General features: G+C 39.1%; 3 protein-coding genes across 7 annotated transcripts; all 3 read right to left on the reverse strand.

The window, feature by feature from the left end:
- Window positions 1–634: 634 nt before the first annotated feature.
- On the reverse strand, window positions 635–6,932 carry LOC103455695 (kinase-interacting family protein). 5 transcript variants are annotated; one of them, XM_008395278.4, is made up of 4 exons: window positions 6,390–6,769; window positions 2,934–3,107; window positions 2,025–2,237; window positions 635–1,837 (listed from the first exon to the last, which is right to left on the reverse strand). In XM_008395278.4, the coding sequence occupies exon 4, from the start codon at window positions 1,821–1,823 to the stop codon at window positions 828–830; it is 996 nt and encodes a 331-aa protein (XP_008393500.1). In that variant the 5' UTR covers window positions 1,824–1,837; window positions 2,025–2,237; window positions 2,934–3,107; window positions 6,390–6,769; the 3' UTR covers window positions 635–827. The 5 variants fall into 5 exon arrangements, with proteins under 5 accessions (XP_008393500.1, XP_028948371.1, XP_070668245.1 ...); XM_029092538.2 differs by lacking the exon at window positions 2,025–2,237 and having other exon boundaries at window positions 6,390–6,932; XM_070812144.1 differs by lacking the exon at window positions 2,025–2,237 and having other exon boundaries at window positions 6,662–6,765.
- A 192-nt stretch (window positions 6,933–7,124) lies between these two features.
- On the reverse strand, window positions 7,125–10,932 carry LOC103455696 (dehydrogenase/reductase SDR family member FEY-like). Its single transcript, XM_008395279.4, has 8 exons — window positions 10,486–10,932; window positions 10,138–10,258; window positions 9,930–10,047; window positions 9,695–9,831; window positions 9,397–9,498; window positions 8,868–8,960; window positions 8,592–8,664; window positions 7,125–7,832 (listed from the first exon to the last, which is right to left on the reverse strand). Exons 1-8 carry the CDS (start codon window positions 10,716–10,718, stop codon window positions 7,570–7,572), a joined length of 1,140 nt encoding a protein of 379 aa, XP_008393501.1. The 5' UTR covers window positions 10,719–10,932; the 3' UTR covers window positions 7,125–7,569.
- A 2,542-nt stretch (window positions 10,933–13,474) lies between these two features.
- LOC103455738 (uncharacterized) lies at window positions 13,475–14,602 on the reverse strand. The gene has a single exon (XM_008395328.2). The coding sequence runs from the start codon at window positions 14,600–14,602 to the stop codon at window positions 13,475–13,477; it is 1,128 nt and encodes a 375-aa protein (XP_008393550.2).
- Window positions 14,603–16,325: the final 1,723 nt, after the last annotated feature.

Raw genomic sequence — 16,325 nt, forward strand, 5'->3', positions numbered from 1 at the left:
TCGTTGAATCGAATAAATTGAAGAAAATCAAATGCTTAAGATTAATAAGAGTGTATAGAAGGTAAAAATAACTGTGTGAATAACACTATTTATTTTTTTTGTTAAAAAATCATCATTATCAATACCTCGAATGTTCCAATAAAACGGATTTGGATCCTCTCCTGAGCAGGAGATCAGGATTCTCGGGATCAAACAATATGGACCGTTGGATTTTGATCTAACGGCTACAAACAGGAGGTCCTTCTAAAAGTTATAATAATTATAACCGTTGGATTTTATCCAACGGCCCATGTTGTTTGATCCCGAGGATCCTGATCTGCTCAGGAGAGGATCCAAATCCCCAATAAACAAGCTTCACTGTACTAGTACCCGTCGATCTGTCCTACCTGCACCTTTTCTTTTGAGATCTTTTGAGAATTTGAAAGCACATGAGAGAAATCTTCTTCGCCGATAGGCGAGTATACCCTATTTTCGGTTCGTGGACCAAAACCGGGCGGGCCATCCAGTTCATCCACATTTACATCGGGTGACCGATCAGATAAAAATTGCGCTGGTTGTGCAGAAAACGGGGGAAAATGTTTAGAAATCACCTTGTCAGCAGCCGCGACAAACGCAAATTTCGTGACACGCTTGATTTAAATAGTAGGTTTCAGCCAATTTGAGCCTCAAATTCTACTGGATCATGAAACTAATATAAGGCAGAATCACCGTGGAGTCAGCAGGTTCATGACAGTGTTGACTCTACAGGACGTTAAACGAAAAATAAACAGACTGACCACCATTAACGTAAGTTTAGTTTGTAATTAAACAGACAGACACCATTGAGGTCAAGTAGAGCTTGAATTATGTCCGCATAGAAACAAGTCCATGTTCTTGACCTTTCCCCACCAACTCCAACCCTTCTTCCCACTCGCAGTGCCAAAATCCTTCACATTGCTATTACCTCTCTTCAGCCTCCGATTGATCTTCCCTATTTGGAAACAAACCTCCAAATTCACTTCATTCCCGTTATACTTGCTTTTGTTGTTTATGCTCCTACTCTCTTCTTGTACAAGTTGAGAGGACCATTGGTCTCTCTTCACAAGTTGCTCATAGTACTCCTTGTTCCTCTTCTCCAACCCATAGATCTGGCCCTGCAGGTCCTCGATTTTACGGCTAAGCATGCACACCCTCTGATCCTCCCTCACCTTCAGCAAACACCTAGCCAGCTCTCCAGCCTTCCTCCTAATGAACATGGACTCGGACGCGATGGCTTTGTTCTCTTCCACCAATGCACCCACTTTGTACCCCAACTTAGCATTCTCATTCAGTAGTATAAGCCTTTCGGACTCCAGCACCTCCAGCAAGCTCTTCTGCAACTTCATCTTCCTTGATGACTCATTGCATCGCCTCCCCATGGTGCTGGCCTCATCAAGTAAGATATCGCATTCCACATTCTTCATCACAACCTCCGCAACAATTGCATCCAAATCCAACACCATGTTATCATCCCGGGCAGCAGCAAGAGATAATTGTGGCTGATAGGAGAGGGAACTGCCCACGTCCGAATCCATCTGGCTTAATGTATCACCATCGGCATCTTGTTGGTCATGACAGTCGTCGTAGCAGTCATTATCAATGATTGAGGTTTGGGAGGAGTGTCCACGGCGATGATTGGTTTTGGCAATTGTATGAATATAACGGTCAGATAAAGTGACGTAGGCTTTGTATAAGTCTTGAAGCAGAGAGAGCAGCTGAGGGCGTCGTTTGTAGTAAGCGTCGGCTCGTTCAGCGAAGGTGTCTCCAGTGTCTTGTTGAGCTGTGTGAGATGCCAGCATCTTCATCCTCTCTTCTATATCTGACATAATAACAACCAAGGCTTCGTTAATTCCCTTCCGCTCATATTTGTTCAACGTATATGAGATAGCTAGCCTAGGATGCATGGACAGCCAATTTCCAAGGCAAAAAATATTCACATTATATGCTGAACAAACAAATTAATCATGCAAATAAAAAAAATTAAAGATGGAGACTGAGCAGAGCACCTAATTCGAAATGAGATTTTGAATTTCACAACAGCCAACGGGAGGTAAAGTAAAGACAGCAGCAGGACCACCAAATGACTAAAGGACCAATTTCCACCGGGGAGAACATATATGTCACTCTCCATCCATCAAGATATAAGATTCCCTCACTCATTATTTCAAATTTGATTTTACTCTTGATACAAACTAAACACTCGTATGTGTAGCCCCCTTCTGCATAGAATCAAAGTTATCATGGGGGCTTTATAATTAAATTCAATATCGTATGAGCTTAAAATATAATAAAATGTTAGCACCAATTCATGCAGAATTATTGTTAAAAAAGAAAGAAAAAGAAAACAAAGAATATTGAAACAAACAGACGGAAGGAGTTTCTCTTTTTTCTTGAATCCTATTTCTAATCCTAGCACGAGTTTGTATCATAGAGTATGAAAAATACGAAAGAAAAAGGGAAAAAGAAAGGTCACTGACTTCCTGCCTCGAGCCAATGCCCTTTTAGCCTACTAGATTACTCACTACGACTCTATCAGATCGAGTTTTGAAATTCAAACACAAAGGAAGATGGATGGACAGATAGACAGCCAAAGATGGTAAACTCAGGCTACGTACGTTACCTAGTCACATCACATCATCACATGTGCACTTGCACGCAAAAACCTCCTAAGCATTTCCATTCAATCATGCGTCCGTTGTTCAATTCAAGATAAAAGATTTATAGAAAATGGCTGAAATAAATGAGTACGTAGGCGTTTCAATTCAATAATACAACATCATCATCTGAATATTTGTTCATGCGACATTGTATTATTGAACAGAGAGACCAAACGATTTTTGCATGCCAGATGCCGGCCGGTCCACGAGTAAAAGTTGAATGGAGAAGCGAAATGATTCAAGTGAAAATATTCCTACCGTCGCGGACGGATAAGAGGCATGTGGGTTTCCGATTCATGGTGGACTTGTTGCTGCTGATAAAACTACTTGGACTTGGAGAAGCCGACGACACAACTGAAGAAGAAGGAAGATTTGATGAAGCTGCTGATGTTGTTGTTTGTTTCTACACCGCTGTCGATCCGATCGATATATCTTTATAAAATTAAAAGTGAATAAATTATATAAAATTAATAAAAGAAAAGCAAAACATAAACATAGCTTAGCTATTCATGAACAGTAAAAACATGTGGAAACAGAAAGAGCAGGAGTAGGGTTTCGTCTCTGAAACGCATTTAAGACGGAGACAGTACGTACACATGTATCTAATCCCTCTGACTCATGTTTCTGAGAGAAGAGAGCAGAAGCAGCAGCACCACACAAACTTAATTCTTTGCCTTGTAGTACAAGACATTACAGCGCAGATCTCGAGGAGGAGGAGGACGAGCAATGAATTCGAAAGACGAGTATCAAAACTGTTCATTTCGCATATGTATGTATGGTCATTGGTCACCACAGTCACTCACAAGTATATCTGAAATTCTAGACATGGCGCGTGGTTTTGGAACAGTGATCATGACTCAATTCCCCATGCACAATTTTCATGGAGAAAAGTAATATTTATTTATATAACTACTTTTAGGAGAGTCGTCCTAATTTCTATTCTTTCGTTCTTTCTCACACACACTCAAAAACAGACAGAATAACAACTAATAAATGGAAAATTAATTAATTAAACAAATGATGTTGTTTCATTGTTTGTTTGTTTGTTGGAATCTCAATCACAGTTCCCTTCCAAATTCTAAATGTTTGTCTCATCTGCCCACAAATCAAAATACATACACACAAAAAATAAATTAAAATGGTGATATTCGTAATACATTTTTATCTTTTACACATTTTTTTATTTCGACTGTCAAATTTATGAATTAAGAGAATTAAAGATAAAAAATAACATAAAATTTATAAAAAATAAAAAGAAGTGGAGCACCATCCTAAATTAATTGTTAAGGAGTTAAAAGTCAAACCTTAATCAAAGACTCTTGAGATATTAAACTATGGAGACTCGGACTGTGTATGGCATTCAAAATTTCAAATCACGACGGCTTCCATACTATGCACTGGTGCATTCATAAATAAATTAAACACACACATGGACAGAAAGAAGCCCAAGATTAAAAGAAAACAATGAACTGATTGTTGGAATTTAGATTATTAGTTTTTAAATTAGTTGTCTTGCGGGCCAAGGATTAATCACTTGCTCATTAAGTTTTAAATTACTTACTTGTTTTAGTCTAGGGTTTGCTTTAGGTTTTCACTATTTAAAGGACTGTTTGTATTTGGTTTGAATGATCTATCAATAAAACAATGTGATACCGTATACTGCTTAACATGGTATCAAGAGCAGGTTCGCTGGACCTGTCTCGGTGCCGTCAGCCTGAGTGATTCGTGAACCAGCACCAGATCGCCCTACACCACTGCCGACTCCAGAAAATGGAACTTCCTGCATGTTGCGACCAGGTGGATAGCGGTACACACGTCCCCTAGGCAGCATATGCTGCTGCATCATTGGCACAGGCTGTTGGTTTGGCTGCACTGGACCTGCACCACGTCGGCCTCCTGGGCGTAAATCTTGAAACCCTCGCACCCACACCCATTGAATCTGCATCGGCTTGAGCTTGCATCAGTCTGCACCGGTACCCGTTTGTCTAAATCGCCTGCTTGCTATCAGGTATTATTTTATTTTTTTACGGAGTGTTGTCATGGCATCTGCAAAGGATGATTCCCTACAAGCCATTGGTGTGAAATTAAATGGAAATAATTATGTGTATTGGGCTTATGTGATGAAGAATTTTTTGATTGGAAAAGGATTGTGGGGCTATGTTTCTGGAATGGTTTCTATTCCAAATAACCCCAAAGATGAGAATCATGTTGAATTGTTTGCTGCATGGGAGATGAATAATTCAAAGATTATTACTTGGATTAATAATTCTGTTGATTTGACTATTGGAATGCAACTTGCTAAGTTCTCAACATGTAAGGAAGTTTGGGATCACTTAGCAAAGTTGTATACCAAGGCCAATTTTGCTAAGAGGTATCAACTAGAAATGGAGATTCGTGCAATCCAGCAGGGTGATAAGAGTATTCAAGTTTTTTATAATGAAATGACCAATCTTTGGGATCAACTTGCATTGACTGAACCTAAAGAACTTGGCATCGTCGAGCTTTATTGTCAATATAGAGAAGAACAACGTCTTGTTCAGTTTCTAATGCCTCTTCGGGATGAGTTTGAGACACTCCGTAGCTCCATCCTACATCGAACTCCTCTTCCATCTGTTGATTCTGTTCTTAATGAGTTACAAGCCGAAGAAGTCCGTGTGCAGTCGCATAGGCTCTCTTCATCGTTGTCAAACACTTCAGCATTGGCTGCGGCAATTGGGCCGAGACCTCGTAATAAAACTGGTGTTGCTATGGATGAGTGTTCTTATTGTAAAGGGAAAGGGCATTGGAAATCCCAATGTCCCGAGTTATCTCAAAAACATGGATTTCCACATAAACCACCACATGTAGCAGCAGTTGTGCCTTCTGTTTTGCATATTGCAAATGATTCGGAATCTGAATCTAGAAAAGATGATTGGGCATGGTAGCTTGAACTTGGATTGGAAGTTTGCACTGGCATTAGTATTTATCTTGCACTGGCACTGGCATTGGTTGGAATCTTGCACTGGTACTGGCACTAGCATTGGAATCTGGCACTGGCACTGGCACTGGAATTTGGGATCTTGCACTTGCACCGATGGAATTTCGTATTGGAATTGGCATCGGAAGATAGTACAATGGAGCTTGCATCCTCATCACTTTGGCAAACCCATGTCGTGTACCGCCATGAGTTTGACGGGGGGTGTTGGAATTTAGATTATTAGTTTTTAAATTAGTTGTCTTGCGGGCCAAGGATTAATCACTTGCTCATTAAGTTTTAAATTACTTACTTGTTTTAGTCTAGGGTTTGCTTTAGGTTTTCACTATTTAAAGGACTGTTTGTATTTGGTTTGAATGATCTATCAATAAAACAATGTGTTACCGTATACTGCTTAACACTGATATGCGTCGTGTATGTATACCAACAGGATCATTTTCGGATTCTTTTGATAAGGATAGTAAAGATCCGTTAATTGATTCCGTTCATTGTATATGTGCGATCAGTTTTTGTTCGATACACTTTGTATTTAATTTTAAATAAAAATATTTAAAATGATTTATAATCTTATAATAAAAAAATATGATTCACGGATTCTTGGTCCGGATTCGTATGTATTTGTATATGTATATATAATAAATAAAGGAAATTAGAAAAGATTTGGACAATGGTGTGTCGCGGATGATGGTATAAGAATGGGAAGTTGCAAGAAGAAAAGAAACCATGAGAGAGAGAGTTACCTGCAGGCAGAGGCAGAGGCAAAGGCAAAGGCAGAGGCAGAGGCAGAGGCAGATGCACAGGCAAAGATGCACAGGCAGATGCACAGGCAAAGATGCAGAGGCAGATGCAGAGGCAAAGGCAGAGGCAAAGATGCAGAGGCAAAGGCAGATGCAGGCCCAAAGAGAGAAGAGTAACGTATGTGAGAATATGGTGAGTGACTCTCAGTCTGAGTTGTTGACAAGCAAAGCAAAGCCAAGCCTAAGCAAAGCTCCTAATAATATTTATTACTTACCCTTCATTCTTGATTAATATCATAATATGGATGGAGACCAGAGAGAATTCAAAGAGAGTCGGCGCGCTTGTTTGTATATATGTAACAAAGATTTCTCCCCCAAAAATTCGCAACTACTCTCTTTTTTGTCTTTCTTTAGCTTCACTTTGACCACTCCCATTCCGACACATGTACTCTCCCATGTACTTCCTCTCCTTTCAAATTTGTATTTTCAAATCCTCTTTTCCCCGCTACTTACAAGTTTAAACTCTACGAAGAGAAAGAGACTTCCATGGACACCAGTCACTCCAGCGTTTTCAAACCACTAATATAAAGTTATTTATAACACTTTTCGCGTGGCCTTGCATCAATGGTTTAAAACATTTCGATGGCGGTGACCTTTTTTAACCCTAGTCTTTCTCCCAATGTAACACATGTTTTACTTTGATGGTGAAAAAATTCAGGCATACTATTGTATCTTGCATTGTTCCATAACATCCATCCCATCTCATTTAAATCTAAATTCGTGGGTGTGGGTATGTCCACAATAAATCACAAATGCGTTTTGAAGAGCACCTATATTCTTAAGTCACTACTCATCTTTAAGACTACAATTGTGTCTCTAAATAATTCTCTACACTGTCTACGAAATTGAAAACATTAGTTTACAGTAAGAAAACAATTAAACCAGTGGGAAGGGCGGGGGTGAACCAAATACCAACATCAGACCTTCCTAATCGTTCTGTCTCCGCACACGTCAATAGACTAAAACAAATCTAAACAATTAAAGTGGTGTACAACGCAGCACCATCTCTTCAGGTTTCTTCCAGATGATTGTGGCGCTCCAGTCTTTCTTCTGTATTCTACCCTTCCGCACATTATCTAGGCTGAGCATTCGACACGCACTTCTAGCATATCATGCAACAAGGCTACTCCCCATGAGCCCCGTATCTGCTTGCAACTTCTTCCCCTTCTATAAGCCTGTCCACCGCATCAGAAGGAAGGCCAATCATCTCAAATGTCTTCTCCCACACCTCGTGAGAAGTTTCAACATTATGCGATTCTTCTGAAGGATTCGTTGGACGGCAATCTTGAGAAATAAAGGCACAAACAGGAAAATCATCCGTTTTCAACAATTCACAGTACTCGGGAACCTGGGGATCAGTGGCTGCAAACAGAGCACTCCTAGAACCTGCATACAATAAATCATTACAATATGATTTTCACATTCCCTCCCTTCCCCTCTTTTTGTTCAGTTTTCTAGAAGCATCAAAAGCTTCATTTATTGCATAGCAGTAAAACTCGGATCTGTTAAGTAGATCACCTAGGAGCAAGGTCAATAGTACCTGATAGGTTAAAAATTCATAATGTAATAAGTGATCAAGAAATAATCTATCATAAAGACGGGGTTTCATCCAAACTTCACAAGTCTAGGATGATCCCAGGGCTACTCGGATTAATCTTTGTTTCATTTTTTTATATTTACGTTTCAAATTTAGTAGGTAACATATATGCATCTTGCACATAAAAGAACAAGCCACATCTTCGTAGCACATATATGTGTTTCAGTTTCTTAGACATTCCTATCGACAAAGAGATTTTTTTAGCATTATTGCTGTTCTTTAGTTTAAAACTCGTAGGTGAGTTTAAGCGAGTTCTTAGGGTTTAACAAAGTGAATAGGAACAGGATCATGACAGGAAGATGATGAGAAGAACCGACTTTTCTATTCTGTTCTGTCTTATCTTTTATAAACTTTATATGGCCAACTAACAAGATCATGTGACTTTAATTATGGCCCAACTCTAGCTTTACTAATTGCAGTAAAATACAAAATGATATTAACTACTCATCAAAGATTATATTTACAAACCTTTCTTCTGGGGTGTCTTCAGTATCTTATAAGTAAGAAGGTAAAATGGAAAATGAAATGTAATAGCAAGAATGACACACCTTCTTGAGCACTAAACATAAAATAAGGTACTAGATGATAAGCAGCCTGAACAATCTTGGGTAGATCCCTTGCCTGCAATTAATTGAAACCCAAAATGATACATAAAACTCAATATACTATATATGTAGAGAAGCTTTGAATATAAAATCTTCAAGGTACATAAAACCAATAACATGCAAGACTGTTAATTAAACTTTCATATAGAAACCTTGAAGGCATATCCTTCTTTGAGGTAACGAAGAAGGGAGGGGGAAGGAAAGCATCGAGATACTTACAACATTAGTCTGGACAATTCCAGGTGAAACGCATACTACACTAATGCCAGATTCAGCAGGCAGACGCTTATGTAGGACACTACTAAACATAATCTGCAATCCAAATACAACTAGGTTAGAGTAGTCATGTTACAGCTCCGGAAATTATATACATACCACAGCAGTTAATTGACATTTCATTATGTGCAAGTGTCCAACCTTGGATAATAGATGACCGGCTTTTACAAACGATTAGAGACATCAAAGCAGATGTTGAAACCATAAAAGGAATGCCGAAAAAGACAAGCAGATGCTAAAGTTATAGCACCCAATTATCAAGCACTTGATCAATGTACAGGACCAAGTAACTAAAAAGATCTAAATAAAGACAGAGACACTTGTATTCCACATAGAGTAGCTAACAGTTTACGGATCAAAAGGACCTAATTCCTTTCCACAGACACAGATAGGGAGGAAAGCTTGTAGCTCTTACAAGCTTGTTCCAGCTAAAATATGCAAACCAACAAACAATAAAGACTTCTAAGAGCACCTGTGCCAGCTTGCTGCTTGTGTAACCCACTAAGCTTGTAAATTTTCTTTTCCCGGAAACAACGTTCATGTCTTCTGTGTCAACAAAGCCAACATAATGCATCTATATAAAGAAAGACAGCATTCTCAGATTTATGTTATATAACAGTAAAACAAGAATATCAAACTGTGAAATAAATTATAGCGCCAATATTCCATGTGTGTGTAAATAGGTGTGTGAAAGTTATATGTATCGTATATACCTAAAAAAGCATAAGCACAGGCATGTAAATTTTACGCACGATGATCATAGAACTTACAACAGAATTCACGTTAACAATTCGACTAGGAGAGCCTCTAATGAGGGAAGGCAATAGCAAGACGGATAGCAGTGCTGGAGCCAGATGATTCACTTGCAAGTGTTCTTCGTAACCATCTTTTGAAAACTTTTGCGGCTCTGAACACACCATAGGCAGAGTATTCCAGTAAATGAAAAATAAGATTCTGAAGAGACGAAGCTTCGAAATATGTAAAAATGTCAGTAAAAGGATCAACCTCCAATTGAAAATATCCCAGCATTGTTGATAAGAACATGAAGAGGGCCTAAACGTGCATTCCATGCTTCGGCAAATCTCACGACAGAATCCAATGAAAGCAGATCAAGTTCCATTACCTATAAAGATTATACAAAATTATATATTTGCATACAATTAATGAAATCAAAGGTAGATTGGCGGTGGCCCTTGGGATGTTCATAAGATACCTCAATATTCAGAGGAAGTCCCATTCCAGACCATTCATTCTGCCACTTCTGGATCAGCTCATTAGCCGCTTTCGTATTCCTCACCGCCATTATAACATGCGCCCCTGATTCCGCTAACTGCCTGTTCAGTTTTCATGTTCAAGCAAATATAATTCGAACTTGAGAAATGAAATTGAGCAATGGGCACCAGGGTATCAAAAGTTCTCAGTAACCAAACAGAGGGACGGAGCCCCAAATCCTAATACAATCTTGCAAATCGAGTTGATTTATTTATACTAAAATAAACAAGCTAACAAGAAACTGAATTCGTGAATGTTTGGAGATTTGAAGGAAGGAGAAGTAGGAGACCTGGCGATTTCGCGGCCGATTCCGCTGGTGGATCCAGTGACAATGCAAGTGAGATCGTTGACGGGAGGCAAAGGCATGGGGTTTTGCAAGTGGCTGGCGGTGATTCTCTGGAACAGCATCTCGTAGACCACATACAACCACCCCCTCATCCACTCTATCCACCCCAATCCCTCCTTCTTATTCTTCGTCTTCACTTCCTCTTTCGGATTTGACGACGCCACCGCAGCCGCCATCTCAGCCTCCTCTCTCTCTCTCTCTTTCTCTCCTGTGACGAAAGACAAAACAGTAGCTGGAGCCTCCGGAGCTATACAGCATATAGTGGCAATGGCAGACTGGTAGTGGCTGTTGCAACTTGCGAGTGTGTGATTCTGGGAAATATTTTATTTCATCTTTTTCCCCTAATTTGTGGCGACTTTTAAGGATGCATTTGTTTGGATACTGTATTTTGGACTGAACTACTTATTAGAAATGTATTATCACACATATTTTTTTACTTTTCATACATTTCTTTTTTATTTCTGTCCTTAATTTTTTTCAGTTTATCTAATCAGACTGTCGAAAATTAAAAAGATATATGAGAAATAAAAATGGATATGTGAATATCACACATTTCTTGTTGAGTTATGTCCTTAATCTTTTTCAGTTTATCTAATCAAACTGTCGAAAATTAAAAAGATATATGAGAAATAAAAATGGATATGTGAATATCACACATCTACTTATTAATATAGTTCCATGTTTGATAGGTGCTAGGATTAAGTAAAAAGGGAGTGAAGAGGACTCGAGGCGCTGGGCCTGCCGTGTGAAATGGTAGAGGCCTTACTGTTGTGGATGAGCTAGCTAGAATCTCTCCTCCCCTGGATGGCTTTGCTTTAGTGTAGAGGCTCTAGAGAGACCTGTAGCCCAAGGTTTTGGGTTAAAAGGGTTCATTTCTCATGCTATGCCAAATTCTGAAAAGTTGTTTTGTTGGGTTACAGCTTACTGGGCATCATCATTCATCTATACCCTATAGAGAATAGACCACAAGTCTACTTGTGCCTGTTGGGACTTGGGAGGGAGGCGCTTTCGACCAGCTCATTAGTCATTACACAAGGTCACTCAACTTGAATGAAATCCAAGAGACCCTCAACTTTTGTATTTTGTCTTTGGTGGCAGGTCTCGCAGGCAGGGGCCCATTTTTGATACTTGGAGATTCTTTATTCCTCCCTTGGCCCAAAAACTCTTATTAGCCTGCCTCTTAATCTTAAATCCACACAAATTCCACATTACTAATCAAAAATGGATTATTGATAGCGAACTTTAGGTACCGTTTGGTACACAGACGGGACGGAACAGGACGGGACGGGACGGGACGGAACAGGACGGAACAGATGATGTAAATATTGAAAAAGATAAGGAGAAATTTTGTCATAAAATGTTATAAATTTGTGTTCCACGGATGTGGAACGGGTCGTTCCAGGAGGAAGAGGTGGAACGAAAAATCAGCCAAATTTCGTCCCATGGGACAACCCGTTCCACAGTTTTTAGGCGCACCAAACGTGGGACGGAACGGCTCGTCCTGTTCCGTCCCGTCCCGTCCCACGTACCAAACGGTACCTAACGAAAAGCACCTGGTACTGTTCACTTTAACGAAAAACCATATTTTTACACTAAAAAGTCAATCATGGTACTATTCACTTTACCCTTTATTTTGTCCTTATCATTAAAACTCAAAGTTTTCAAACCCTTTTCATTAGTTTTCCTTTATTGATATTCTACACCACATTGCTAATCAAATACGAATTCTATTTCAGTACAGCCTTTTCTTTCTTTAAATCTAAAATAATATATTCTACTCGTTTCAAAATATAAATAGAGCTCATTTGGATGTGCTTTTAAAATGACTAAAAGCGTTTTTAGTGAAAATGTTTTTGAAACTTATTTTTGGAAAGCACTTTTAAGTGCTTCCTGGAAGAAGCACATATTTGGTGCTTCTTCCAAAAAGCTCTTAAATGCTTTTGGAATCCAAAATCAATTTCACCAAAAGCACTTCTAGTCATTTTAAAAGCATTTCCAAACGAACCCATAGTCTCCACAAGTTTAGAAAGCAAAGACTTTTTCCTTATGTGGTAGAGAGGAGAGTCTCTACGTACAGTATGGGAGGTGAGACAATGTCCTCAATTCTTTACAGATTTGAGCATACACTAGTTTGTTTTCAAAATTCGGCTTAATCTTGAATTAGTGCTGAGAAACCATTGGTTGTAAATTCTAAATTGGATGGATGCTGTCCTCACTCCTAAGTGCCTACTAAAACCTGCCTAACCTATACATATTCCTATCCTTGCTTGATACTTACACTAACCAATTACATGCCTACAGGCTACATATAATCATATATCATCTATATGGTGGAGTGGATTCTGGATAGTCATACAATCAATTAAACAAAATTGTAAACAAGGAGTTGAAGGATCGTTCTCTAATTGATACATAAAGGAAATATTTATATTTTTTTATCATCCAATTAATTAAATTAAACAGAATCAACACACAAAACTAAACATGAATGAGTGAGAGAATAATTAAAGATGCGCATGTTTATTATTTTTTAAAATATAATCCTCCAGAAAACACAAGTCTACCTGAAAAGATTCGACAGCATATATAGATTATTAGTGTTTAAGCCAAAGGCCAAAAAGGTATTTCTCAGCTGAGTCTTCTCCCAAAAAACTCTAATATAACAGCAATAGTAGTACTAATTAAAACAAAGTTTATGAATCAACATATATAATAACCATACATATAAAACTAATGGTTTGGTACTCGATGAGCTTCTGCCAGCTGATAACTAATTAACAAATACATAAGAGATAAACAAGCTTAATGAACAGACAAGAGAATCTCTCGGGGTATTCCTTGTGCATATAAAAGTAAATGAACAAAAACGAAGATAATTAAATACACACCAAGAAGAAAGGAAAAAGGTTTATGATAATAGTACGAGTAGAAGCTAAATGGCAGTGCTAGCAATCTCCCTGAAACGGCGTTGATCAGATTCTAGCCTCTCAAGTCTGATGTCATTGTTGATCTTCTTGATGAAGGCCTCTGCTCGCTGGTTCAACTCTTCCTGACTCATCGACTTTTGCCTTCTCAAAGACACTCTGTCGCTAAACGTGTCCGATTTCTTGAGCTCCCGTCGAGCCCATGTCACTGCATCGTCCTCGTCATCGTGATCATCATCCAAGTTACATTGATTCAATTGACGTTGTGGGACTTTGAATTTGGTATTTGTGATGGCCAATTGCCGGCCGGTTAGGCGAGGAGGCGTGTCCCAAGTGTCACTCTTTTTGAGGTGCTTACCGCTTGCCTTGCCTTGCCCATCCATGATGGCCTTCCATGTCGTGTCCAATGTCTTGGTGTCATCATCCGCCTCCACCTCCTCCTCCTCCGTTGGCATTGAGTCACCGCAGCACTTTTCCGGTGAAGGCCCAGATCGCTGATGATCATCATACTCAAAGGTAGTAGTACTAGTACTGAGAATAGTATTTGGAATTACACCTTCTTGTACTGTGTGAATGTCATGCCAACTGATCATCTCATTATTCAATGTGTACGGATGGTTGTCTAGAGATGATGAAGAGAATAGAAAAGTTGCATCATCTTCCGGATGACTTTGGAATAATCTGTCTTGCTGCTGCGGCGGCTGGGCGGACAGCATCTGGGATTGGCTGCTGTTGTACTTGTTGTCGGTGTTGTTGTCTGGACTGTAAATAAAATCGTGAGAGGGGTCAATGTTGTCAGTGGTCTTGGCATTGTTTTTAGTAGTGTCGCCGGAGGCAACGGAAGAAGAGGAAAGGTGGTGCTTGTGGTTGTGGTTTTGGCGTTGGAAAGCGGAGGAGGCAGCGATGGTGAGGATGATAAAGTTGAGGATGATGTAGATGTAAAGAGGAGATAAGGAGCAGCAGTTTTTGAAAGAAGTCCGGATGTGAGGGACGATGGAAAGACAGAGGTTGAGCAAGTAAGGAATGATTGCTGCTTTGAAGAATACCACTGTCGACACTGTCCCTACACAAAGCAGCAACACCTTTGCTGCCCAGATTGCCGTTTCCAGTCTTCCTCTTTTGAACGCATCCGCCATCATCTTAATTTGTATCCTAATTATAATTAATTCCTAATCCAAAGAAGGATAAGTTCTGAGAGAAATTCAAATTCAAAATAAGAAGAAAGAAAGAAGCAGAGAATGTGTCAAAAACCACACGCTGTGCCTCTGCTCGACAAAATGAGACCCGAAATAGCATATAAAACCGCCATTTTCGAAACAGTAGGGATTTGGGAAATTGAAGACTACTTTACTTAGGCTAGACACGGAGACTAGGAACTCTGAGAGAGAGAGAGAGAGAGAGAGAGAGAGAGAGAGAGAGAGACGAAAGGGTTCCTTAAAACAGCATAAAAATTTGCTGGAATAAATTAATACCTTAAGGCTCAAGACATGAAGATGATTAAGTTGCGTGGCACTTGATGAAAATATGTATATGAGCAGCCTTATAGCCTAGCTAGGATGGGATCACATGAAAAAATTGGTTCACTCCCATATCATATATATAAACAAAGAAACTAAGAAAAAGAGAAATCAACAAGAAGAAAATGAAGAGGGAATGAAGGTGGGCTAATGGACTAGGATTAATTCATTCATATAGAGCTACGAAGAATGGACAGAAAGTAAAGCAGAGAACGGATGCAGTTTGCATTTGCAGTTGCAGACGGATTTTGCATCTCTTCGACTTCAATGGTGATGCAGAGATTAATGGGCTTTTTGTTTAGAGAGAAAGATAGATAGACAGAAATTAAGATGAGCAAGGACAAGGACCAAGAGGCAGGGACAGGGAGGGAGGGCTTAAAAACACGAAAGGGAAGGGCCCTTTGTGCTTGTGAGAGGCGCTTAAACTTAAATTCCCCACAACTACTCCTAATTGATCAAATCTCTGCCGTCCAATCTTCACGTCCTCTCCCAAACTGTTCGACGTTTGCCACATTATTCTTTCTATTATTAAAGTACCCTTTCTTTTCTTATTATGGTCATATATGGGCCAGCATCAGCACCAGCACCAGCACCAAATTAGAAAATTAGTTGATGTTACAAGTTCGAGCAAAGTTTTGGATTAATTAACTAAAATCTAATCTCCATTAGATCTCGGACCATGCCGCTTTATTTTCATCCACGGCTCAGTCCTACTTCTAAATATAATTCATAATAAGTGCATGCTCAACTCATTATACCACATAGTTAATTATCACTATCAAGTACTAAATTTTAATGAGACGTGTTAATGATTTAACATATTGATATTATCTCACAACTTATCCACCTGCTAGCTCAACATGAGTTTGATGTCATCCTAAAAAGCCTTAATGGAATTAGGAATGGAACCTTCTAATAGACATATATATTGCAATTTAATTTGTGAATTTTTCAGTCCGGAATTTTCTAACACTAAGAACTAACCCTGCAGCAAAAAGATCCCATATTTCCACATGCTATGCTAAGCTTGAGTCATGACCATGCACTGTAACTCTGTAACAACTTACACTGTAATTTTGTAAAGAACAGTTTATGTACAAACTGTAAATAAATTAACCAATTAAGGAAGTAAACTTGGCTCAACAAAAGATCCCTCCCTAGCTCCTTCTCTATTCCTTAAGCCAAAATGGAATGGAAGCTGTATATATATAGTTTTAAGTTGTTGTTTTTGGAGGGGTTGGTTGGAAATTGGTGGGTGGATATTGGATAATCAGCAGCTGTTCTCCATTCCTAAATTTCCTCCACTATTTTTCAAACAAACAAATATTAACCAGCTTCTGTC

This window comes from Malus domestica, chromosome 14, assembly GCF_042453785.1.
Source record: "Malus domestica chromosome 14, GDT2T_hap1".
NCBI classification, from domain to species: Eukaryota; Viridiplantae; Streptophyta; class Magnoliopsida; order Rosales; family Rosaceae; genus Malus; species Malus domestica.

Excerpts from the sequence above, each read along its gene's own strand:
- LOC103455738 (XM_008395328.2), bottom strand. The coding sequence starts at position 14,602 with ATGGCGGATGCGTTCAAAAGAGGAAGACTGGAAACGGCAATCTGGGCA.
- LOC103455695 (XM_029092538.2), bottom strand. The coding sequence starts at position 2,973 with ATGAATCGGAAACCCACATGCCTCTTATCCGTCCGCGACG. Across the intron at positions 1,838-2,933 it reads CCTCTTATCCGTCCGCGACG|ATATAGAAGAGAGGATGAAG; the intron begins GTAGGAATATTT and ends TTATTATGTCAG.
- LOC103455696 (XM_008395279.4), bottom strand. The coding sequence starts at position 10,718 with ATGGCGGCTGCGGTGGCGTCGTCAAATCCGAAAGAGGAAGTGAAGACG. Across the intron at positions 9,832-9,929 it reads TGGGATATTTTCAATTGGAG|AGCCGCAAAAGTTTTCAAAA; the intron begins GTTGATCCTTTT and ends TGGTGTGTTCAG. Across the intron at positions 8,665-8,867 it reads GAATTGTCCAGACTAATGTT|GCAAGGGATCTACCCAAGAT; the intron begins GTAAGTATCTCG and ends AATTAATTGCAG.